This window comes from Nicotiana tomentosiformis, chromosome 7 (assembly GCF_000390325.3).
Source record: "Nicotiana tomentosiformis chromosome 7, ASM39032v3, whole genome shotgun sequence".
NCBI classification, from domain to species: Eukaryota; Viridiplantae; Streptophyta; class Magnoliopsida; order Solanales; family Solanaceae; genus Nicotiana; species Nicotiana tomentosiformis.
The window spans coordinates 115,121,041-115,148,588 of record NC_090818.1 but is presented as its reverse complement, the minus strand read 5'-3'; the positions used below and the strand labels follow the sequence as shown (position 1 = coordinate 115,148,588).

At 38.1% G+C, this 27,548-nt stretch overlaps 1 protein-coding gene across 5 annotated transcripts in view; it reads right to left on the bottom strand.

Annotated features, from left to right (window-relative positions):
• LOC104084645 (uncharacterized) overlaps window positions 1–27,548 on the bottom strand; it is a 39,454-nt gene that overhangs the window by 10,336 nt on the left and 1,570 nt on the right. For 2 of the 5 annotated variants that reach the window (XM_033653022.2, XM_009588559.4), the window contains exons 5-10: window positions 23,138–23,227; window positions 22,912–23,031; window positions 22,677–22,760; window positions 16,659–16,736; window positions 15,457–15,582; window positions 15,293–15,382 (exon numbers count right to left, since the gene is read on the bottom strand). In XM_033653022.2, the coding sequence (XP_033508913.1) occupies window positions 15,293–15,382; window positions 15,457–15,582; window positions 16,659–16,736; window positions 22,677–22,760; window positions 22,912–23,031; window positions 23,138–23,227 (588 nt within the window). Of the gene's footprint in view, window positions 1–15,292; window positions 15,383–15,456; window positions 15,583–16,658; window positions 16,737–22,676; window positions 22,761–22,911; window positions 23,032–23,137; window positions 23,228–26,858; window positions 26,948–27,548 lie in introns of all 5 variants that reach the window. The other 3 variants (XM_033653024.2, XM_033653025.2, XM_033653023.2) reach the window with 3 other exon arrangements.

Below are 27,548 nucleotides of genomic sequence, written 5' to 3'. Positions count from 1 at the left end.
TTATATATATATACACATACTAGTTTTTGGGCACATGCATTGCACGTGTATTCCATATCAATCGGTACAAATTATTTAAAATGCCATAAACATTGTTAAACATGAGTGTGAAGGGGATTTAAAGTAGAAAAATACAAGCTCAAAATGTGATGAATAGCAAAAATCAAAATGCTTCAACATTAATTATTAAACCATTCAAAAATGTCCGTTCTGAGAAATTTTGTATTTAAGGGTATGCAATTATCAAAATTCAGTTAGTTAATATTTAAGATTATAGTTAAAAGGAAATTATTCAAGAAATAAAAAATAGATAAAGTAGAATTACAAGCATGGAAACTTCATTAGCAATGTAGCTAGGATGCCAAAGTATAACAAATACAGAGAGCACATCCGATACCTTACCTATAGTACAAAGAAGTGTATAAAGAAAAACATAAGACACCTCTATAGTAATACAAACTATAGAAAACACTAAACAAGTTTAGCTTGCCCTTTAGATTTGGTTGCCATGATATGACTCCCGTGCTATGTCATACATTGATTAATTTTATTTGAAGAGCCTTACTAGAACCCCCACCCAAATGAACGCATTATGCTCCTTAAACCTTCATCATACAACATTATAATAGCTTTATAACCAAGATTTATTGAACTTTGAGCACCAGACTTTCGTCAATGATTTCTATTGTATGAAATCATATTGATTGATTAACAACAAAACAATGTCAACGCAAGGTTAGAGATTTGGAGGTGGAGTCTAAATGTTTCAAGTTGACCATGACCAATACCTGGAGTGCAAGTTCAGTGGAGCGACTCAGGATGTGGACGAAGACGTGAGGCTTGCGTAACGACCCGACCAGTCGTTTTGAGCTCTAGCACGTCGTTCGGCGGTTTGAGGCCTTGCGTAGTTTCACTTCATGTAATATGACTTGTATGCATAGTCGGAATTGAATTTCGGAAAGTTCGGAGTTGATTCGGATGGAAATTTCTCAATTCGGAAGTTTTAAGTTGGAAGAGTTAACCAAGGTTTGACTTTTGAGCAAACGACCTCGGAATCGGGATTTGAAGGTTCCAATAGGTTCGTATGATGATTTTGGACTTGGGTGTATGTTCAGGTTGAGTATCGGGTGGTCCGAGAGCATTTCAGCGCTTATTGTGGAAAGTTGGCAATTCGAAGGTTTTAGAATTTCCTAAGTTTGGTTTGAAGTGGACTTTGGTGTTATCGATATCCGTTTGGGGTTCTGAGCCTTAGAATAGGTTCGTATCGTAATTTATGACTTGTACGTAAAGTTTGGCGTCATTCCGGAATGTTTAAGTGTAATTCGGACGCGTTCGTCGAAGTTTGAATGTTTGAAAGTTAAAAGGAGGATTTGATCGTTGATTCATGGTTTTGATGTTGTTTGGTGTGATTTGAGGCCTCGAGTAGGTTCGTGTTATGTTTTGGGACTAGTTTGTGTAATTGGACGGGGTCCCGAGGGCCTGGGTGTGTTTCGGATGTGTTTGGGTTGTATCGCGCTCTTATTTGATGTTTCAACGTCGTTTCTTTGGACATAAAGGGTACCATATTGAGCAAACGACCTTTGATTTGTGATTGGATTGAACCATTAGATCCGTATCGTAATTACAGAACCATAGCAACAAGAATCGCCGAATTCTGAGGTCGTATGAGAGAGTTATGCCCATTTCCGTGTCGGGAAAGATTGTTGGTTTCTGGTTTGGACTTTGTTCTTTGCGAACGCGAGGGAGGTCCCGCGAACGCGAAGAAGGAAATTTGGGTTGACCGGTCAACGCGAAAAATTGATGTTCGCGAACGCGAAGAAAAAAATCCCCCAGAGAGTGTTTTAAATGGGCAGACCGAGCATTTTAGTATTTTGAGCATATTTTGAGTTTTAGAGCTCTGTTTGAGATGATTTTCGCGGCGTTGTTCTCGTCTCAACAAGCGGGCAAATATCTAACCTTTATTTTGATGTTTTTCCATGATTATTTTCTTTGGTTATCATTTTTATCCGTGTTTGGGTTGTAGAAATTTGGGTTTTGAGCCCTAAAGTTATGAGATGGTACATCCTTGATTAGAGGGTCAATTCATGGGCGAAATTGGATGATTTTCGGAATATAAACTATATGTTATGGGTAATAATTAATTTCGATAATTTTCGAAATCCGGGCACGTGGGCCCGAGGGTTGACTTTATTGACTTTTCGAGCGGAATTGGGAATCATTATAAATTGTTAAATTGTAAGCATTGGAGTATATTTTGATTGATTTGCACGTTGTTTGACTAGTTTCGGAACGTTGGGCTTGAGTTGAGGTGTTAGAAGCGTTGGAGCCGGTTATGGAACTTCGGAGTGAGGTAAGTCTCCTGTCTAACTTTGTGAGGGAGAAACTACCCCCTAGGTGATGTAATTGTTATGTGCTATTAGTTGTGGGTGCTACGTACACACGAGGTGACGAGAGTCCGTACGTAGTTAAAGCATGTTTATGTCCAGGTAGACTTAGGACTTTACCTTGTAATATTTGGAATATTTGAATTCATTCTGCTGGCTTAAATGATTGAAATTATAATTGAACTTGATTTAGAAATATATACATATATCTTAGACCGAGCCTTATTACCTTGAGTTGTTGGCAAGTTATTTGAGAAACGGTAAAGATTATACTCACCTTGTGTTCATATACTATATCGAAGCTCGTGTCTCGTAAATCGATAATTCCTTTCCTTTCTTGTGGAGCGGGCCGAACGCCTCGGCAGGAATTATGTACCACACTCTCATGGGAGCGGGTCGTTCGCCTCGGCAGTATAATAGATGCATCTATGGTTCGTGCCGCTCGACCCTCGGCAGTGTACACGTTATGATGGAATCGGGCTGATCGCCTCGGCAGTATCATATTCTTTCTGAGATCTGGCCGTACGACCTCGGCATAATCGTGCGTTATATAGTTAGCAGTCTGAATATTCGCGAGATTTTCCTTCCACGGATGCCTTGCATTTTATATGGGAATTCTTATCTGTTTGTTATTGGCACTTGATATTTCTGAGTTATCGAGATAGAATACGAGATTGAGAAATTGATATTGTATAAAGAAATTGAGGAAGATTGTGTTAGTTACAGATTTACCTCACTACTATTGTTGTACTCTTATCTGTTTATGATTTACCATATAGATTTATTGGACCACTAGTAAGTGTCGATGTCGACCCCTCGTCACTACTTCTCCGGGGTTAGGCTAGGTACTTACTGGGTACGCGTTGATTTACGTACTCATGCTGCACTTCTGCACTAAATGTGCAGGATCTGACAGGTTCATTTGATGATCATCTTGGCGCGTAGGCGCAGCTGTTGAGGAGACTTCATGTGAGCTGCATTCCAGGCTACGCATCACAGTCCACAGAGTCTCCATCGTACTATTTATTTTATCCTGTCTTATTTACATTCTAGACAGATGTTGTATTATTATTGTATTCCTTAGTAAATGCTCATGCACTTGTGATACCGGGTTTTGGGAGTACCTACTGGGTGTTCATTATTGTAGTTCGCGTAATTATTATCATTTCATCTTGTAATTTATACCTTATACGGAAATTGGAAAAATAAAATCACGGGTTTTCTACGAGTACTAGATTTTACACTACTTATTCAATGGGATTCATGATTTCGAAAGTAATAAAATGAGTAACTAAGTTGATTAATCACCGTTGGCTTGCCTGACGGCGGCGTTAGGCGCCATCACGACCTATAGTGAATTTTGGGTCGTGACAGCTTGATTCACAAGTCATCCCTAGGAGGGATAGTTTCAAGTACATTGGGTCAATTATACAACGAAATGGGGAGATTGACGAGAATGTCACACATCGTATTAGGGCAAGGTGGATAAAATGGAGGCTCACTTCCGGTGTTTTGTGTGATAAGAATGTGCCACTAAAACTTAAAGGTAAGTTATATAGAGCGGTGATCAGACCGACTACGTTGTATGGGGTTGAGTATTGGCCAATCAAGAACTCTACTACCAGGTTAGATAGAATTATGAATGAAGTTATTCGGGACAAGGTGGGTGTGGCCCCTATGGATGACAAGATGCGGGAAGCGAGACTTAAATGGTTCGGGCACGTGAAAAAGAGAGGCACAGATGCCCCAGTAAGGAGATGTGAGAGGTTGGCCTTGGAAGGCCTAAGGAAAGGTAGAGGAAGGCCGAAGAAGTATTGGGGAGAGGTGATTAAGCAAGATATGGCGATTCTCCAGCTTACCGAGGACATGCTCCTGGATAGGAAGGTGTGGAGGTCGAGAATCAAAGTAGTAAGCTAGGTAGCCGACGGTGAAAAAAAAAAGCTAGGTAGCCGAGCGTTGTCCTTGCTCGTTCCAGTAGTTTTAATGCATCCCTCAGTGTTAGTCTTGTATTTTTTTATTATTAGATTTCTGTTATTGCTTACTCTTTCGCTTCGGTTTTCTGTTTGGTTTGCTGGTGTTGTTGCTTGTTGTTACTCCTTCCTCTCTATCTTTCCTGAGCCGAGAATCTTCCGGAAACAGCCTCTCTATCTTGTTCAGGTAAGGGTAAAGTCTACGTACATTCTACCCTGGCCAGACCCCACTAGTGGGATTACACTGGTTGTTGTTGTTGCTACATATTTGTGATAAAGACACATATAACAAATGCATTCTCTATACATATTTTTACATGAATATAGATATTAATTTCTTGAGAATTTAAAATAAAATTTACATATATACAATTAAACAAAATTATAGTATAACTTAAAATGTTTTGGAAAAAAAAACTATTGTCACTAAAAATATTATTTGACAATAGAGTACCAAAATGATTTTATCATTTTAACAGGAAACTATGAATACAAAATTTATATAATCTGTAAATATATAAATGTCTTTTTCTAGAGGAACAAAAAAGTAAAAAAAATGGAGACAGGAAAGATTATCTCTTAAACATACCAACACTACACCTTAGCGGTATATAATATTATTGAAGGATTATTGTATGCAAAGCGTAGATGCCATGAATATCTAAAACGGTTAAATAAGAAAATAATCTTTGACAATTTCTGATTTTCTGGAAATCCAAACAAAATTTCTTTTAACACCAAATATGGTAATTAACTGCCAAATGCCTCATATATCATTTGTTACTGATATATAGTTACCACAAAAAAAAACTAAGGGATTATTTCATAGTACGAAACAATAATAGGAAATGTTTTCTAACCATAATTTGCATAAATGAGAATATACGGTTTCATGAATTCTCATAGAAAGTAACCAAAAAGAAAATGAACTTTCATGAGTTGACACTTGCTAGTTTGTGTATCACAAGAGGTGAGCATATAGGTCTAATTAATATTGTGAATATTTTTACCGAAGTAGGATATTCCAATTGCTTTGAAAATCCACTTATATAATCTGATGTTTGATAAGAAAATCTAATTGAGCAACGGATGAGAAAATTCATTAGCAGTTTAACATGTATCTTTTGGTTTTCTTCGACAGATGAGCTAATACACTAAGATGATGAGTAACAGTTTTTTCAATATATTCATTACCCTTTGAAAGGTTGAAATTTTGAATGTAAAAAAATGCTCAAGCTTTTACATACACTGTTTCCGCTTTTCCGTACGTTTTCCTTGACTTGACAGATTCATTCAATTGAACCCACACTCAAAGGAGGATCACAAGCTCGGAGCTCGACGAAACGGAAAGTTTGAAGAAGCCCAAAGGCATTACTAAAAGCTGACCATTTCAATGGCCTCCACATTTGTATTTTTCTAGTTTAACTTTTTTTTTATCTTCATTAGAGCGTATATTTACCTTTTTGTATACAAACATGGTTGGAATAGTATTTGATTTTAAGGGCAAAATCGCCATTCAGTTTTTAATGGGTAAATTTGTAAATCAATTTATGACTTAAGTGTTCCCACTTTTAGTATAGTATTATATATATATATATATATATATGACATTACAAAAGAGAATGAATCTATCATGTCAACTAGGACTTTCTGGATTAAGGGATAAGCAAGATGGGTTTTAAAGAAAAATGGAGAAACTAGGTTCTTCAGCTCGAAAGTAAAAGCAGGAGTAATACCGGTTTCTTTGGCAGCTCCAGAGGTTTAGTCAAAGGGGCCCTCCATCTCTTATGTTATGTTAACAGAAGCTTTGAGCAAAATGATGGATAAAGCAGTTATGGAAGTTTATTTGAGGAGTTCCACAGCTAGTGCAAGGAGACAAGGAGAATGACAGTGTGCAGGTATCCCATATACAGTCTGATGATAAGTTGGTATTTCGTGATGCAGAGGTTAGCTAGTTACAACACCTAAGGTTCGTGTTATTTTGATTCCAAGTAGTATCAGCACTAAGAATTAATTAAAGAAATGTGAAATCATCACAGCAGAACTGGACAACCTTGAAGAAATTACACAGGTATTCAGCTACATGATTAAATCAATACCGACAATTTACCTGGGATTATAGAATCCGGAAGCAGAAAGAGTAGAAAAAGGGTTGTGCATTTTTGAATTCAGCAAGAGAGGTACTTATCCAAAAAGGGGCAGGGAGCAACTGATAGAGAGGTACTGTCAAGCATACCCACCTATTACAGGTCACTTATGCAAGCTCCAATGATGGTAACAACAAAACTGAAGGGTGGCTTATGAAGAAACATAACAATACCTTATGGGGGTGGTTTATGAAGAAACATGATGAAAGGGTGGGAGATTTCTATGAGAATATTCACTTGAGGATGAGCAGTGGCAACAGAGTCAGTTTCTGAAACCAAGATGGTGGGGTGAAGTATCACTAAGCAACTGTCATCCAGGCATCTTTTTTTTTTTGGTGATGACCGAGAAATGGGCCAACCCTTAGGACCAGAAACAAGACTTTGAATCTCGGGAATATTGGCCCTTCTCCACTTAAATACCAGACTAAGTTCGCATGGCGCAGGGCTCGAACCTGTGACCTAAGTCATAAGTCCCTCAACCTTTGCCGCTTGAACTAAGCCCTGGAGCCAACTGCCATGCAGTCATCTTTAGCACATCAAGCGAGAAAACAATGAACATTGCATAAACATATAGAATAGATGTAGTTGTAGATCTCTAAAATTTAAGAGTTAGAAGAATTAACAGGATTGCAAGAATTAAAACCCTCCTTACTGTACTGTGTAGGCTGAAAATCACAACAACGGACTAGGTTACATGGAGAATGGAGATGGAAGAAAAGGGAATTAACTTTTATCCGTGAAGTAGTTCTACCATAAGAAACTTAGGAAATACAATTAGTGTTTCTATTCTCACAAGTATGAAGACTCGATAACATACGTTAGTTGGTGCTACGTATGCTCTGTGTGCAAGAAAGTGGGAAAAGATGTGAACCACCTGTTGTTGCCCCACCACAAAGCATGTCGATTGTGTTGGACTGTGTTAAATAGAATGGATCATGCCAGCAGGTTACAGCAAATAAGCTTCAGCATGAAGAAGAGAGAAAAACATGGCAAGTAGAGCCTCTAAGTTTCTAAATATGATGTGGACAACGGGAGAGAAAAAATTGGAGGGATTTTGTCGACGTAGAAAATTCTTGGAAATAATGAGAGGTCCTTTGCTGTTTCTAGTGAACTTTTAATGCACCCGTGAGTTCCAGTAAGCATAGATAACTAGGTGACATTGGTAGAGAACCAGCTCTATTGTAGATTCTTTACCTTTTTTGTATTACCTCTTATATACAGGGACTTTCCCCTTTTGACCAATACAATTATTACCATAGCAGAAAAGGGAGTGAATCGATCATACCACAAGGTAAGCTTTTGAAATGATTATGAAGCAGAAGCCTACAATGCAGCTTCTAAGAAAACCTTAAGGATTTGACTGTGAGGATAAAATTTGTTTGGCCTTTTTTCCTTGTCAAAGACACCATAAGTGTTTGAAGACTAAGACCATCATGATAATGGAACTGAAAAGGGAAGCTATCAAAAGTAAACATAACATGGAGTTTCCGAACATAAAGGAAATAGAGGCCATTAAACTTGGATCAAAAGAAAGAAGGAATACTAATTTTCACCTGCATAAGGTGTTATGGGAAATCTAATATAGAATGTTAAATTTCAACCATAGAAGAGGAAAAAGTAAATGTATTATACATCCTTCCGCTTAATTCCAAAAACATCTTGAAGGCACTGATGCATTTTTCCCTTACAGTGAGAGCCAGTCCCAACCCATCATTCCATTTACCTCCCCATCCTTGGCCACCATCTAGTAATGAGCAACAAATGCTTCTCCATGATCACAAACTGCCCTCTCCAGATTCCATTAGGGTAAGCATGATACTCCAGCTCCATCCACCTTTTTTGGGCCTAAAAATCACTAAAATTGACCCAAAGACTAAAGGCAACTTGACACATACTTCTTTTCTAGATTAAGGTAAATTAACTCATACTTTTAGCCAACATATATTAACAGTGGCCCAAACAATGGAGGTACAGTTATTGAAGCAACATGACTCGTACATTGAAAGGTCTTTGAAATAGAACATCAGGATTGAAGCTCCAAATAGGCATGGAGTAGGGAGTCAAGCACATAGTTCCAATGCGGCAAATTTCAGTTGGACCAAGTAAAGGGTGCAAATGAGAAACTACTACAATAGTTTATTTAGAAAAGGGTTTTAATAATAGTACTGTAAATAGCATCAAAAGACCCTTCTGGCTGATGATAGGAACAGTAGCCAGAAGCAGAGGAAAAGCAACAAATATTTTGCTTACCGAGTCCCTATGTAACTAGTTGTTGATTTAATTATTAGGAAAATTTTGATTCTGATTGAGATTTGATTTTATTTTGATAGATTTTAATTGATTGTAATTTATTTCCCTTCCTAAAATAGTCATAGATCCTAGTGTATAAATACATTTGCTTAGGGATGTAAAAAATACACAAAAATATAAGAAGTCTTTTCTTCTTTTCTTGATATTCATGGTATCAGAGCCATTGCTGCCTTTTGAGGTGAGCTTTTCTCCCTCGCAGCACTAGGGTTCCTTAATCTCAGAAAGAGGTCGAGTTTTTCTCCCTCTGTTGGTTGTTCGAAACTAAACACCTTTCTATTAGTGCTGTCAAAAAGGTAATACCACTATAGAGTCCGGCAGATAACGGTGACCAAACCCCAATTAATTGCTACTGAAATCACTGCCAGACGCACCTCCACGTGCTACCAGAAGAGACTGACTTCCGGCGTCATGCGCCGATGCGTGACTCATCCTCCGTAATTGTTTCCGTCCAACTTATTCTCTGGGCCTACGACTCCACCGAGCCAAGTTCAGATCTTCCATTCACCGGAACTAAAGTTCCATCGAGATAGATTTGGTTTCCGGCGAGGCAGATATCAGATTTCCTTCAGGCAGAAAATATGGAGACGGTTTCCGGAGAAATCTCGTCTGCGGATGAAATTCAACTTCTCCGTCGCCTCCTAGTCAAACTTGACTCCACTAATATTGCCACATCCAATTATGTGCAATCAGGTACTGCCTTTGTTGCTCATCTTAATTTTGGATTGTTGATTCTGGTGCAAATAGACAACACATGACAGGCTCTTCTAAAGGCATTCAAAACTATTCTCCGTGTCTCAAAAGAGATAATATCAAAATAGCCAATGGTTCTTTAACACCAATCTCTGGAACAGGTTATGTCGTTTATACTCTTAATATTAAACTATCATACGTGCTTCATGTCCCTGAGTTCCCTTTCAATCCTTTATCTGTTAGTGCCATCACCAAAACTCTAAACTGTAAAATCGAGTTCTTTCTCGATCATTGTATTTTTCAAGATCTTCAAACAGGAAAAGGGATTGGCAGTGGTAGATTGAGTGATGACTTGTTTATATTAGATGGAATTTAAAAATCTGATCAGGCCTTTTTTTGGGGAAAGAAAGGATGCCAGCCAAGAAATAATACAGCGGCATAGACGGTTAAAACACCAATCATTCTTTGATTTGAAGAAGTTATCTCCTGATTGTTTTCAAGGACACAATTTGATTCTTTGTTTTGTGATGTGTGTGAATATGTCAAGCATACTAGAAACTCTTATCTTGTGAGTGATAATAGAAGCACAACTTTGTTTATGACTATTCATTCAGATTTATAGGGTCCAAGTTGTTTCTTTGTCTGATAGTCGATGGCTTGTTACTTCCATTGATTGCTCACTAGGATGACTTGGGTATATTCGTTAAAAGCCAAAAGTAAAGTTTTCTCTTGTTTTTAGTCATTATTTCATAAGATGATTTGTACTCAGCTTGATGCCAAAATAAAAATCTTGACAATTGACAATGGCAGCGAATACATGGATAACAAATTTAGAGCTTATTTGGAGTCCAATCAGATAGTCCATCAAACTAGTTATCCTTACCCTAGTGCACAAAATTAGGGATGTTCAAAACCGAACCGTAACCGTTAACCGTGCCGCAAAAATGGCTTATTGGCTTATTGGTAGCGGCCTATCGGGGTAATAATTGGTGAACGGATTGAAATTTTATAATTAACGACTTAACGGTTTAGAGGCGGATTATTCAATTTCCTTATCGGATAAACCGTTAACCCGTTAAGAATTTTTATATTTATATTTTTACCCCTGTGTATAAAATACTATTTGAAGCCCTAAATCCCTAATTTCTCAATTCAATACTACCAGCCCGCAACAACCATCTCTATTCTCTTCTCTATCACCTAAATCCCTAATTAAAATTTCTCCCAATCTCTATTGTAAACTAAACAGAGTTGTTGCTGAGGGAGTCAGGGAGAGATGTAATATAAACAATAGCAGACAAACAATGGCGAAATTCTCTTACTGCAGGAAAAAAGGCCATTAAAGAGGATACTAGCGCCAAAGGTATAGCTGATAGGATATAGTAGCATAAGCATTTTATCTCTTTACCTCATCAAGCAAAAAATCAACAGCAACTTCATCATTGGCACTTGGCAGTGTCCTTAAGAGCCCGTTTGGCCAAGCTTCCAAAACTGCTAATTTTGAGAAGTGTTTTAGCTCAAAAGTACGTTTTTTTTATGACCGAGAAATCCGCCTAGGGCCGATCCTTTGGACCAACCGCAGCCTTCGAAACTCGGTGGATAATCAATAATGGGCCCGCCCCTCTACCCTTCTCCACTTAAATACCAGGCTTTGCTTTGCATGGTGTGGGGGCTTGAACCTGTGACCTAAGACAAAAATCCACCACCCTTTGCCACTTGAGCTCAAAAGTACTTTTTAAAAAAGTACTTTTGGAAAATTACAGTTTGTGTTTGGCCAGTTCATTTGAGAAGTACTTCAATAAGAAAACTGTGTTTGGACAATCTTTTCAAAAAGTACTTTTGAGTATCAAATTACGAAAAAAGACAGTATGTATTCAGTTTACAAGTAGTATATTATTTACAATAGAGAAATTAATTTAAATAGTACTTATAATAAAAAATTTAATTAATTTTTCTTATTATTTAATTGGAATATAAAATATAAAGTGTGTGTGTGTATATATATATATATAAATAGTACTTATTATAAAAAAATTAAATAATTTTTCTTTTTATTTAATTGGAATATATATATATATATATGTGTGTGTGTGTGTGTGTGTGTGTGTATAAATATTTATCCAAAGCAATAATATTACGTATCCGGTATTACTTATTGTTTACATGATGATTTAAATATATCAAAAATATAGTCATTCAATATAAATTAAAAATTTGTTTCATTAATCCTATATAAAAGAAGAGATCTATTTACAGTGAATAGACTATTTCAAAGAAGAGTAGGAGAAGGAGAATAAAAATATGATAGAAATAAAATAAATAAAGGAAAAGGATGGTAGAAACAACAAACAACAAAAAGGAATAAATAAAATTGTTGAAGGATAATTTGAAAGATATAAATTTATTGTAAGGGTACTTTTGTCTTAAAACAATTAATTTTCTGCTTCCGCTTTTTTTAAGAAGCTAGAATTTGTAGCTTCTTCCCAAAAGTAGAAAAACTGTTTCTGCTACTGCTCAAAAGCACTTCTCCATCTTGGCCAAACACATCAAATTTCTAAAAAAGTACTTTTTCTAACCAAAAAAGTACTTTTGGCCTCCTAGAAGCCTTGGCCAAACTGGCGCTAAGAGTGGTTTTAAGAAAAAGAATGTCCAGCTGAATTTGTTGAAATCCACTACGGTTAAAAGTCTGAAGTCGGTCAAATTCTCTAATTCTCTACTTTTTTTTCCTGTCTATTTGATTAGCCGATAAACTGCCCAATGACAGCCCGATAATCACTAATCTAATACCAATCTGCCTGATGTCTTATTGGATGGCTAGCGGATTACTACGTTTATAAACCGATAACCAATAAGCCAAACCATTAAGTGTAAATATCCGTTCGATCCGCCCGATAAGCACCCCTACACAAAATGAAATCGTTGAAAGAAAAAATAGGCATTTATTAGAAGTAGCAAGATCTCTTATGTTCACCATGCATCTATCAAAACTTTACCGGGGGATGCTATTCTAGTAGCTGCCGATCTTATCAACAGAATACCACTTAAAACCATCAATTTTCAAAGTCCTCTGGAAACTTTAAAGGATAAGAATGAATATATTGTTCCTCCGAAGGTATTTGGGTGTGTTTGTTTTGTCCACACTAGGAATTCAGGGAAAGTTGATCCTGGAGCTATAAAGTGTGTTTTCATTGGGTATTCTCAGACACAGAAAGGCTACAAATGTTATCATTCTCCCTCTAAGAGATCTTTTGTTAGCATGAATGTTACATTTCGAGAATCTAAGCTTTATTTCACTATTACCCCATCAACTCAACAGGGGGAGAGTAGTAAAGAGGAAGAGGTGATTCTACCTAGTTCTACCACTTGACATCTTGATGACATTGTCACCGGAGAAAGTGAAATTGGAGAAAAAATTCATGGGCAGATTTGGATAGGCCTGATTTGAAAACATACTCAAGGAGAAATAGAGCAGAAGAAGCTATCATGCAATCTACCGAAACTAAACCTTCTTCTACGGGTGAGTTATCTATATTTCCTAAAGAGTTAGATTTGCATATTGCTGACAGAAAAGGAGTCACATCTTGCACCACCAAACACCATTTATCTAATTATGTTTCCTATAATTCTTTGTCTCTCTCCTATAGAACCGTTTCCTTGTCTATTTCTTCTGTGTCAATTCCCCAAAATTGGAGGGAAGCTTTTGCAGATCCTACATGAAAGCAAGGTATGATTAAAGAAATGAAGGTCCTGTCAAAAAATAAAACTTGGGAACTTGTCACTTCACCATCGGACAAGAAGTTGATTGGCTGCAAATGGATCTTCACTGTGAAGCACAAAGATAATGGCTTGATTGAAAGATTCAAAGCAAAATTGGTAGCTAATGGATCCACTCAGACTTATGGATTGGATTATCAAATTACATTTGCGCCCGTCGCAAAAATGAACACTATCATGGTTCTTTTGTCTTGTGCAGCTAATCTTGATTGGGATTTACAACAGTTTGATGTGAAGAATGCATTTCTTGAGATGTGTATAAGGAGATTCCTCCTGAATTTGATATTGAACAAAGTCAAGAAAAGGTGTGCAGACCGAAGAAAGCCTTGTACGGATTGAAGCAATCCCAAGAGCATGATTTGACAGATTCTGTAAAGCAATGATCTCCTTCGGCTACCAACAAAACAATGTTGATCATACCCTCTTTATAAAACATCAAAAAGGTAAACTCACTCTTCTCATAAACGATGTTGATGACATAGTAATGACATGAGATAACAAAGAGGAGATAACCCAATTGAAGAAGCTATTGGCACAGGAATTTAAGATCAAGGATCTAGGAAAATTGCAGTACCTCTTGGGAATTGAGGTTACAACAACAACAAACCCAATATAATCCCACACGTAAGTATGGGAAGGATAGTGCATATGCGGACCTAACCCCTACTTTGAGAAGATAGAGAGGTTGTTTCTGGTAGACCCTCGGCTCAGAAGGAATTTTTATTTCTCAAAGAAAGTATATTTTGGATCTCTTAAAAGAAACCAGTATGACAGGTTGCAAACTAGCAGAATCGCCCACTGAAAGTAATCACAAGTTACAAACAGGAGTTGAAGAGCCAGTTGATAAGAAGAGATAACAGAGGTTGGTTGGAAGACTCATTTATCTCTCATACTAGACCTGACATAGCCTATTCAGTCAGCTTGGTAAGTCTAAAAATGCATAATCCCCGAGATCCTCATATGCAAGTTGCTTTCACATTTTGCGGTATCTGAAGTCTGCTCCAGGCAAAGGTCTGATTTTCTCCAAACATGATCTACCTTCAGGTAGAAGCCTATACATATGAGGAGTGGGTTGGATCTTTAGATGATAGAAGATCTACATCCGGTTATTGTACACTTGTAGGAGGGAATTTAGCTACATCAAGTGCGGAACCAGAATAAAGAGCTATGGCCCAGGAAATCTGTGAACTTCTTTGATTACTAAAATTATTAGAAGAATTGAGACCGTCTACAAAGCAAAAACTTTCCTTATATGTGACAAGGCTTTCATCAGCATAGCTCATAATCCAGTCTAGCATGACCGAACAAAGCATGTCGACACTATATCAAAGAAAAAGTTAGAGTGGTCTCTTGAGCTTGTTTCATGTGTGATCAGAAAAGCAGCTAGCTGATGCGTTTACCAAGGGTCTCAACAAACGGACTTTTCATACATTAATTTGCAAGTTGGACATGTGCAACATCATTGCACCAACATCATGGGGAGTGTTGATGACTTTTGATTTTATTTTGATTGATTGTAATTGATTGTAAAATGATTGTAATTTATTTTCCCTTCCCAAAATCTTCACTAGTTAGAAAAGCTACAACGATGTAAAGCAAGTGACAGTATTTAAAGCCCAAATCCACCAAAAGACTTGGACTAATAAGTAAAAGAGGTAGTAAATGTAACAGATTCCACAAGCCTATAATCTTTTCTTTCTTTCTTTCTTTTTCTTTTTTGGATAAGTTCCACATGCATATACGCGTTACTCCAGTTAACTCTTTTTGTGATAACCTTCAATTAACTTCACTTTTAGTAAAACCTCAAAGGAAAATATTGGAAGGACGGTAAGCAAAGATTTTAATATAACAATCAAATGAAAGACCAAGGGATATTACCATGTATTCTCATACTAGATTTAGGTAGAAAAAAGTGGGGGGGAAATAATAATCCAGTGTACAATATATCAATCTCAGGGAAAACAAAAGTTACATAAGCCAAAGAGAGCATATAATTTGTACTGAAAGTATATCATACCATGTCAAGTCGACAAGACGAGCTATCAGTTTCAGATGGTAATGAAGATGGATGCTTTTGCAAACTTAAAGCAAATAATGACGTTTCAACCTGCATAACATATTCTTCAGCATAACAAGGTCACCACACTTTATCGTCTTTAGGAAACTTGGAAGATATGTTACCTCCTCTGGAGCACCTCCACCATGATCACCATTGATGGTTTGCCCATGATCACCCATCACAAGAAGCAAAGTATTTTCATGTAACCCTCCAGGTCCACTTTGGCTTTCCAGGACATCAACAGCTTTCTGGAGTCAGCGGCAAATCAATTACCACTCTATAGAAAACAAGGAGTGGAGGGTGGGGGTGGAAGGTGGGAGTCAGGTGGGCAGGCGGTGCAATTTATTAAGCCTTCAATAATGCATAAGTCCATGAAATATCCAACATTAAATTAACAATAACATATATCAGAGTGAAGTCTTATATCTCATGCCTAAGCAAATCAAACTTTTGGACCGGTAAAAATACTATGTCTATATCCACATTCGCGAGCTTTTATTTTTTAAGTAAATTCATCCTAGAAGATGTGTCCCCAACAAGCAATTTGCAATAGACAGATGAGCTTTTTATTAAGCGAAGCAGACAAAAGATGAGTCTTTTGAAGACAAGATTTCTCCAACAAAAGAGGCTGCCATGACTATATAAAAAACCAGAGATATTTCAGCAGCTTTAACAAAGTAGAACCAAAGAAAAATAATTTGTCTCAAACACACAAACCAAGGCTAAAAAGCTAAATATATTTGGAAATTCTGTTAGAACTTTATATTTATTGCTCTATAGTATAGCAAACATAACCCTCTTCAGTAGCTTTACTGCCATCAAAACCTTGAAATCTGTATAAAATCATTTAAAACCCTAAGAAAGCAATATTCTCCAATGACATTTAACAACCAGCAGCACAATCTTCTGGCAAATGAATTAGCATGATATTCACTTAGGCTTTTCCACACTATACGCCATCTAGAGGAGGAGCTGTTTATATCAGCCATCAGTGTTCACCAACCATGTAGGCATGAACCATAAAGGCTTTTATTTTTGGGGCTAACTCAGCCGTCCTAGAAATCATGGGATATACAACCAGTAGAAAGCAATCAATGAGAAGTTGAAACAGAAAACAAGTTCCTATCACCAGCGATGGTTGAAAGGCAATCATGATTTTCTAATAAGAAAAATAAATAAAGGCTTTAAGGATGTTAATATGCAGAAGAATAGGTGAAGTAGCATTTTCTTTCGACCTACAATTTTTATTGAGATTTTCCACTTTTCTCTCCTTATATTAAAATGGCATTTTTAACGTGGACAATGCTAAGTTCAGAAATATTACCTCCAAAATCCCATTGTACTGATCCAATTTTTCTATCATTTCAGTAGAATCAACACCAAATATATGTCCAGCATGATCCTAGAGATTTAAACAAATACAACAGTCAACTAACTTGATTATCTGGATAAGATAGAGGACTAACTTCTGAGGAATATCTATCATTATGAAAATATAAACAACAGCGAAAAGTGTACAAGCACACAGCTATGATAAAATATTAGGCAAGCATTGCAGGAAACAAAAAAGATAGCCATAGAATGAGTACAAACAACAACAACCACATAGTATAATCCCACAAGTGGGGTCTGAGGAGGATAGGATGTACGCAGCCTTACCCTACCCTGGAAGGGCAGAGAGACTGTTTCCGATAGACCCTCGGCATAGCCATAGAATGAGTAAATGAAGAAATTAATCTTCAGAATATTCCATTCGGTTATCAACCTTTTAAGCAGAGCTCCAGTATATGACATCAATTTTCATATCAACAGTTCTGTACGTTTCTACTAATTAGCTCTGTTAGTTTACAGCATGTATATAATGTAGTATTGTCCCACATTGGTAGAAGAGTAGTATGTCATTGTATAGTATAGCTATAAATAAGGACCTCTTGTATTGTATTATTCATCTAATATCAATAACATATTTTCTCCCGTGCCTTCTCACATGGTATCAGAGCAATTGTGAGAGACTTATCGCTGTGCATAAATTCCAGCGATTTCGGGAAAGAGAAATCGCTGTGCATAAATTCCAGCGATTCCGGGAAAGAGAAATCAGTATTTTTTAAGGCTATTTTCTATCTGCTTCATTTCTGTCAGTGTTGTGCAAAATCCAACACTACCACGAGAGTCGTCACTGTCCGGCGACCAAACCCCAGTGAAAAACTCCGGCAGCAACCTACTCACGCGCCACCAGAAGCTCACGCGCCGGCGCGTACGACCACTTCCGGCCATTTTTTGAAAATCTTCCTTCAGAAGAGTTGGGTCGCCTGGTAATTCCGATCCTACCCCTACTGTTTTCATTTCATTCCGACAACTTTGAGTTTTTTCCGGCAGCTACAGTACTATTCCGGCAGCTACAGTTTTTCAGTATTCTGTTTCTTTGTTTCCGTACACTGTTTCAGTGGATTACAGTTGATTCTTTCTCCTATTTGGTAATAATTTGCAACAATGTTTTTGGGATTTGATGCTTTTGGGTCTAGAAACATGAGCTCTGGAAGCTCTAGTGCTATTATTACCTCGGAACCTTTAATGGGAGGTTCAAACTACTTAGCTTGGGTTTCATCTGTCGAGTTATGGTGTAGAGGTCAAGGTGTTCAAGATCATCTAATCAAACAGTCTAGCGATGGAGATGAAAAGGCAATAGCACTTTGGGCAAAAATCGATGCTCAGTTATGTAGCATCTTGTGGCGATCTATTGATTCCAAGTTGATGCCCTTGTTTCGTCCATTCCAGACATGTTATTTGGTTTGGGCAAAGGCACGCACCTTATACACTAATGACATATCTCGCTTCTATGATGTGATATCACGGATGACAAACTTAAAGAAGCAGGAATTGGATATGTCTACTTACTTGGGTCAAGTACATGCAGTCATGGAGGAATTTGAGAAGTTGATGCCAGTTTCTGTTAGTGTGGAAAAACAACAATAGCAGCGACAGAAGATGTTTCTCGTTCTTACCCTCGCTGGACTTCCTAATGATCTTGATTCAGTACGCGACCAGATTTTGGCTAGTCCGTCTGTCCCGACAGTTGATGAATTATTCTCTCGATTACTCCGCCTTGCTACAGCACCAAGTCCACCAGTGATCTCATCACAGATACTTGATTCCTCTGTTCTTGCATCCCAGACAATGGATGTTCGGGCATCTCAAACTGTGGAGCATAGACGAGGAGGAGGTCGTTTTGGAAGATCTAGACCCAAGTGTTCTTATTGTCACAAACTTGGACACACTCGTGAAATGTGCTATTCCTTACATGGTCGTCCACCCAAAAATGCTTACATTGCTCAGACCGAGACTCCAGGTAACCAAGGATTTTCTTTATCTAAAGAAGAATATAATGAGCTCCTTCAGTATCGAGCAAGTAAGCAGACATCTCCACAAGTAGCCTCAGTTGCTCAGACTGATACTTCTGTTTCTGGTAATTCTTTTGCTTGTGTTTTCCAGTCTAGCACTCTTGGCCCATGGGTCATGGACTCCGGCGCTTCTGATCACATCTCTGGTAATATATCACTTTTGTCAAATATTGTATATTCACAGTCTCTTCCCACTGTTACTTTAGCCAATGGATGTCAAACTAAGGCAAAAGGAGTTGGACAAGCTAATCCCTTGTCTTCTATCACCCTAGATTCCGTTCTTTATGTCCCTGGCTGTCCTTTTAGTCTTGCATATGTTAGTCGTTTGACTCGTGCCCTCCATTGTGGTATATATTTTATTGACGATTCTTTTATTATGCAGGACCGCAGTACGGGACAGACAATTGGTACAGGACGTGAATCAGAAGGCCTTTACTACCTTAACTCACTCAGTCCTTCCACAACATGTCTAGTTACAGATCCTCCAGATCTAATCCACAGACGTTTAGGACATCCGAGTTTATCCAAACTTCAGAAGATGGTGCCTAGTTTATCTAGTTTGTCTACATTAGATTGTGAGTCGTGTCAACTTGGGAAACATACCCGAGCCTCCTTTTCGCGTAGTGTTGAGAGTCATGCAGAGTCTGTCTTCTCCTTAGTTCATTCTGATATATGGGGTCCTAGTAGAGTCAGTTCATCCTTGGGATTTCGTTATTTTGTCAGTTTCATTGATGATTATTCAAGATGTACTTGGCTTTTCTTAATGAAAGATCGTTCTGAGTTATTTTCTATATTCCAAAGTTTCTGTGCTGAAATCAAAAACCAATTTGGTGTTTCTATTCGCATTTTTCGCAGTGATAATGCCTTAGAATATTTATCTTCTCAATTTCAGCAGTTTATGACTTCTCAGGAAATTATTCATCAGACATCTTGTCCTTATACCCCTCAGCAAAATGGGGTTGCTGAGAGAAAGAATAGGCACCTTATTGAGACTGCTCGCACACTTCTAATTGAATCTCGTGTTCCGTTGCGTTTTTGGGGCGATGCAGTTCTCACAGCTTGTTATTTGATTAATCGGATGCCTTCATCTCCCATCAAGAATCAGATTCCGCATTCAGTATTGTTTCCCCAGTCACCCTTATACTCTCTTCCACCTCGTGTTTTTGGGAGCACGTGTTTTGTTCATAACTTAGTCCCTGAGAAAGATAAGTTAGCTCATCGTGCTCTCAAGTGTGTCTTCCTTGGTTATTCTCGTGTTCAGAAGGGATATCGTTGTTATTCTCCAGATCTTCGTAGGTACCTTATGTCAGCTAACGTCACATTTTTTGAGTCTAAACCTTTCTTTACCTCTGCTGACCACCATGATATATCTGAGGTCTTACCTATACCAACCTTTGAGGAGTTTACTATAGCTCCTCCTCCACCTTCGACCACAGAGGTTTCATCCATACCAACCGTTGAGGAGTCTAGTGTTGTTCCCCTAGTTCCCCAGCCACAGGAACACCACTCGTGACTTATCATCGTCGTTTGCGTCTTCCATCAGGCCCAACTGGTTCTCGTCCTGCACCTGACCCTGCTCCTGCTGCGGACCCTGCTCCTAGTACACCGATTGCACTTCGGAAAGGTATACGGACCACACTTAACCCTAATCCTCATTATGTCGGTTTGAGCTATCATCGTCTGTCATCTCCCCATTATGCTTTTATATCTTCTTTGTCCTTGGTTTCCATCCCTAAGTCTACAGGTGAAGCGTTGTCTCATCCAGGATGGCGACAGGCTATGAGTGACGAGATGTCTGCTTTACATACAAGTGGTACTTGGGAGCTTGTTCCTCTTCCCTCAGGTAAATCTATTGTTGGTTGTCGTTGGGTTTATGCAGTCAAAGTTGGTCCCGATAGACAGATTGATCGACTTAAGGCCCGTCTTGTTGCCAAAGGATATACTCAGATATTTGGGCTCGATTACAGTGATACCTTCTCTCCCGTGGCTAAAGTGGCTTCAGTCCGCCTTTTTCTATCCATGGCTGCGGTTCGTCATTGGCCCCTCTATCAGCTGGACATTAAAAATGCCTTTCTTCACGGTGATCTTGAGGATGAGGTTTATATGGAGCAACCACCTGGTTTTGTTGCTCAGGGGGAGTCTCGTGACCTTGTATGTCGCTTGTGTCGGTCACTTTATGGTCTAAAGCAGTCTCCTCGAGCCTGGTTTGGTAAGTTCAGCACGGTTATCCAGGAGTTTGGCATGATTCGTAGTGAAGCTGATCACTCTGTGTTTTATCGGCACTCTGCTTCAAGTCTCTGTATTTATCTGGTAGTCTATGTTGATGATATTGTTATTACTGGCAATGATCAGGATGGTATTACCAATCTGAAGCAGCATCTCTTCCAGCACTTCCAAACTAAGGATCTAGGCAGATTGAAGTACTTACTAGGTATTGAGTTGCCCAGTCTAGCTCAGGTATTGTTATTTCTCAAAGAAAATATGCTTTAGACATTCTTGAGGAGACGGGGATGTTAGGTTGCAGACCTGTTGACACTCTGATGGATCCGAATTCTAAACTTATGCCAGGACAGGGGGAGCCGCTTAGCGATCCTGCAAGCTATAGGCGGCTGATTGGAAAATTAAATTATCTCACAGTGACTAGACCCGACATTTCTTATCCTGTGAGTGTTGTAAGTCAGTTTATGAATTCTCCATGTGATAGTCATTGGGATGCAGTTGTCCGCATTATTCGATATATAAAATCGGCTCCAGGCAAAGAGTTACTCTTTGAGGATCGAGGTCATGAGCAGATCATTGGATACTCAGATGCTGATTGGGCAGGATCACCTTCTGACAAACGTTCTACGTCTGGATATTGTGTTTTAGTAGGAGAAAATTTGGTGTCCTGGAAGAGCAAGAAACAGAATGTAGTTGCTCGGTCTAGTGCAGAAGCAGAATATCGAGCAATGGCTATGGCAACATGTGAGCTAGTCTGGACCAAACAATTGCTCAAGGAGTTTGAAATTTGGTGAAATCAGTCGGATGGAACTTGTGTGCGATAATCAAGTTGCCCTTCATATTGCATCAAATCCGGTTTTCCATGAGAGAACTAAACACATTGAGATTGATTGTCACTTCGTCAGAGAAAAGATACTTTCAGGAGAGATTGCTACAAAGTTTGTGAGGTCGAATGATCAACTTGCAGATATTTTCACCAAGTCCCTCACTGGTCCTCGTATTGGTTATATATGTAACAAGCTCGGTACATATGATTTGTATTCACCTGCTTGAGGGGGAGTGTTAGTTTACAGCATGTATATAATGTAGTATTGTCCCACATTGGTAGAAGAGTAGTATGTCCTTGTATAGTATAGCTATAAATAAGGACCTCTTGTATTGTATTATTCATCTAATATCAATAACATATTTTCTCCCGTGCCTTCTCACAAGCTCCAATAAGTTCTGTTGTGTACACAATTGTTATGATTTTTCAGAATTCTAAAGAACCTTCCCAAGATGCTGGATCTCTTGTTTAGCTCTTGATCCAATCTAATAAAACATAGTTCAAACTAATTTGCTCCTGCTTTACAGTTTGAAATTCCCAAACACTACCTTAACCAACGACATCCCTTTTTTCCTTCTTCAAATTGAATATCACTTTAGATTGTTCTGATTAACACACACACAAAAACAAACAAAAAATAGAACGGGACAAGTCCAGCAAAGGGATTACTCGCCTTGACCTGCAATCTAATTATCTAGCAATTTACAGTTCAGGGCTCCAAAGCTCTCTAATGCATTCTAGTTTTGTCAATGATACACTAATACGGACAAAGAATCCAAACAAGTGCATCTTTCAATAATAGTTGACATAGAAAATGAAACACATTGGTTCAAAATATACTAATCAGTGAGCAAGTGAATATTTCCATTCTAAAGGATTAATGCAACATAAAACGTACCACACCAAGAAAATGTGCTATAAGTACATCCCAATCTTCTTTATACAAGTAAGGAAACAAGTGTTCAATGCAGCCATTATCTACCTGGTAACGAAACAACATGGAAATTCAGCAAGAAAAATAATTGTTGAGCAGAAGACACTATACTCAAGTCATTTAAACAATATCAATTCTCAGTAAACATTTCTCGAGAAAAAGAAACTTATATCTTCAACAGTGATAGCAAAATAAATACCGTGTCAAGGTCTTTAACATTAAATGAAGGGAATGGATGAGATATATTAAAATGATGAGGAAACAGTTGAACCCATGTGTCGTCCCCCATCATCACAACTCGCTTGCCATTCTTAGCCATCTACAAGTAGGTTTTAGGAACAACGAGGAAGGTAATTAGCATAACTATTAAATGGTTTAACCTTCCAAGAAAACATTGATTTATAGGAAAACATTATCTTTCTTACCTGATATATCAAATTATCTTCAACTATAGCTGGTGCACCAAAGCTATTACCGACATCAACAAAAGTTGGAAGCCCACCAGTTGTTAATCCCTGCAATCATAGAAAGCCCTCGTTACATCATTGATTTAAGAAGAACAACAACATGTAAAAGATAAAATAGCATCAAATACTAACAAACTGGAAAATACGATACACAGAGCGAACGAAACAATAAGCAAATACTAGGGGTCAAAGAATACAAAAAAAAAACAAGGGAGCTACTAATACTACTAAAAAGAACGGGGAACTCTCGACTACCTACTAGCCAACTATCCTAATCTTCGACATCCACACCCTTCTATCCTGGGTCATGTCCTCAGTGAGTTGAAGTAGCGCCATATCCTGCATAATCACCTCTCCCCAATACTTCTTTGGTCTTCCTCTACCCCTTCTCAGCCCCGCCACGGCCAGCCTCTCACACCTCCTAACATGAGCATCCGTGCTCCTCCTTTGCACGTGCCCTAACCATCTCAGCCTTAACTCCCGCATCTTGTCCTCCACGGGGGCCACTCCCACTTTGTCCCAAATAACTTCGTTCCTAATCTTATCTCTCCTGGTATGCCCACACATCCATCCCAGCATCCACATTTCTAGGGGTGGGCGTCGATCGGTTCGGTCGGTTATTATGAAAGTACGGTTCGGTTTATCGATTTTCGGTTTTGTAATATTAATAACCAAATCAAACCAAAGTATTTATGGTTCGGTGCGGTTTTTTCAAAGTTCGATTCGGTTATTTCCGGTTTAGTTTTTCGGTTATTAACGGTTCAAGATTTTTATATCTTGGATTTACTTCCAGTGGTCATAAACTTCCAGTCCAGTGGTTTTTTGCATCTTGAGCCACTGGGCATAACGTTTTATGGATGTAACATTGTAACTTCTAGCAGCATCCAAACATGAACAACATGCATCCTTGACCAAAAAATTTGAGGCACAAGGATATGGCTGCTTTTAGTGAAAATGGACAAAAACAGCTGCTCGAACTAGCGATACGTGTTCCCAATCAAGAAAAATACACAAGAAACAGGCAGTCCGGCCGTGAATAATTTTTTTACATCATAGTTTTTACTGCAGCTCTAGCTGCCTTAAAACTTTGAGTTCACAGTGGAAGACCCTGATGCTAACTTAGGCACTGTGTTACAAATTACAATACTACTACAAGCTAGGTTGAACTTCCTAAGCTAGGTTACAATCTATAATAGTCTATCTCAGCAAAGTGGTGAAGGCCGACGAGGACCAAATTTAGTAAACCAACAATTTTGATAGGCGTTGGTGGCTGCTACTGCAGGCTGATGCTTGTACAAAGCCTTTTCTGGTGTCCCAAAATGTGAAAGATTGAACTTGCCAAACTCTTCAAATCTAATGTTTGGTAATACTAAGCCATTATTTCCTTGGAATTGTGATGAAGTGCATTGCTGCTGTACTATATTCTGAGAGCATAAGTATTTCACCAGTAAGAGTCTTGACTGCAAACATGAAGCAAGGATCTGCCCATATTTCATCAGAAGGTAAACCCACAGTGGAAGGAGCATTAACAGAAGGCATATTCGGTTTTTCGGTTTAACCGAAAACCGAAACACCAAAACCGTAAACCACACCGAAAAATCAAAATTTAATAATTTAAAAACCGTGCACCGACCGAATAACCGATTAAACCGAAACCGAAAAACCAAAATTCACGGTTCGGGCGATTTTTTCGGTTCGGCTGGTATTATGCCCACCCCTACTCATTTCTGCTACTTTCATCCTCTGAACATGGGAGTTCTTGACTGGCTAACAATCAGCCCCATACAACATAGTAGGTCTAACCACCACTCTGTAGAACTTAGCGTTAAGTCTCTTATCACACAAAACACTGGATGCGAGCCTCCATTTCATCCCCCCGCACCGATACGGTGGGAGACCTCATCATCAATCTCCCCGTTACCTTAGATTATAGACCCGAGATACTTGAAACTACCCCTCCTCGGGATGACTTGGGTATCAAGCTTCACATCCATGTCCGCTTCATGAGTCTCGTCACTGAACTTACACTCAAAGTATTCCGTTTTTGTCCTGCTCAACTTGAAACCTTTAGACTCTAAGGTCTGCCTCCAGACCTCCAGCATCGCATTAACCCCGCTTCTCGTCTCATCAATCAGCACTATGTTATCGGTAAATAACACGCACCATGACACCTCCCCTTGAATGTGTCGCGTCAGCACAACCATCGCCAGAGCAAATAAAAACGGGTTAAGAGTCGATCCCTGGTGCAACCCCATCACTACTGGGAAGTGATCTGAGTCACCTCCCATTGTCCTCACTCGAGTCTTAGCACCATCATACATGTCCTTGATTACCCTAGTGTAAGCTACCGGAACGCTGCTAACCTCCAAACATCTCCACAGCACCTCCCTCGGGATTTTATCATACGCCTTTTCTAGGTCTATAAAACACCATGTGTACGTCCTTCTTTCTCTCCCTGTATTGCTCTACCAATCTCCTCACCAGGTGAATGGCTTCCGTAGTCGATCGCCCTGGCATGAATCCATATTTTGAATATCTCTTACAATTAATATAGCACTGAGGGGTTGTTTGGTTTGCCTTCCTTATACATTACTTCATGTATAAACATGTAGAAAATCCAGCATAACTTATTACAATGTTTGGTTGTTGTTTCTATCTCCATATAAAATCTTGCAAAACTTATACAATGTTTGGTTACTGGTTTGATTTCCGTATAAAATCTTGCACAAATACAACATTTGATTAAGTTTTTTTTCTTTTTTATATCCCTATAAAATAATACTTATATACAATAATGGGGAAATTTTTGTATTATTTTACACAGGATAGAATGTGGAATAAGAATACGTGTATTAATAATACATGGATTAAAATATCAAATGACAAAAATACCCTTTCATTTTAGGCTTAAAATCTCTTCCCTTTTTCTAACTACTGCTCTCTGTCTATGCATTTTGGATTTCTAACACAACAATTGAACTCATTTCCATAAATAACATCTCAGAAATACTGCAACATGAACATACTTTAGCTCAACATCCAAGGAGAAGAAACTCAATATTCGAAGTTCTCGATATATAACTCAACTAAAGATCTATCGTGTAGTAAATGAAACAAACTCTAGATAATTTTAGACAACTGATTGTTCAGAACACGAGAAGAAATAACAAACATCGGTTCCAATGGGAAAAGATATGTGGCTCACCACAAGCCATCAATTGTTGAAGGAGATGGATGTAATTACTCTAGAATTGCCTTGATATTTACTACACATTGTGTATTTTAAATTATACAATGTGTATTAATTTTTAATACAGCAAACTAAACATCCAAAAATAATCAATCTTTGCCTAGTAATCTCTGCATAACTAATGCATAACTTAATCCCTGCATAACTAATCCTTACATAACTTAATTCATGCTCCACTAATCCTTGCATTACTTATCGTCGAACCAACGACCCCTGAGTTGTGTTAACTGATGATGCGCCAGATGATGAATAATAGGAATCAGTTTTCTAACTCATGTTTTTTATAATTATAACATCTAAAACACAAATAGCGCTCTTAATCATGTCTTACAAACAAGAATTGAGCTAAATAGGTTTTATCATATAAAAGAAACAGAAAGGTCTTCTTTCATTTGGATAAGTAAAGACACAGAAGGGAGAGTTTCGCACGGTTCCTTGAAATGCAGTTCTTTTGATCCCTACTGATTGCATCAGGACTCCATCATTCCAGAAGCCTATCAATTAGTGTCACAGAAACACTGAGAAGGCAAAGATCAAATGACTAACACTCTTATCTTATAGCTAAGTGACAAAAAAAACTACTCCCTCCGTTTCAATTTAAATGACACACTTTCCTTATCACTTATCAGTCTGTTCCAAAAAGAATGACACATTTCAATATTTAGAAACAATTTAACTTTAAACTTTTCATTTTACCCACTTTACCCTTAATGAGAAACTTTTATAGCCACACAAATATTATGGTCCCACAAAGCTTTTGAAATGATATAAATTACTATTCATGTTAGCATTGTGAAGCCCAGAAGATTTCATTCCTATAAAGCAATATTTTATTTTTTTTGATGAAGTAAGTGATTTCAAAAGAACGCATTAAGCAGATGCAGAGAGTACAAGATAGTATAAAAGCAATATTATGATGTTTGTGAAAGCTTAGAAAAGAGACAGAGAACCTAAAGGTGATAACACCTTCCAGTAGCTTTCTTATTATGCTTACTTCCGCTTCAGTGATAAAAACTAAATGTTAAACATGAGAGTTTTTTATCTTTAAATACTTGCGTCTGGAAGAACACAAGCACATAGGTAATGGCTATTTGCCAAATGGTTGTCACAAAAGCAGTA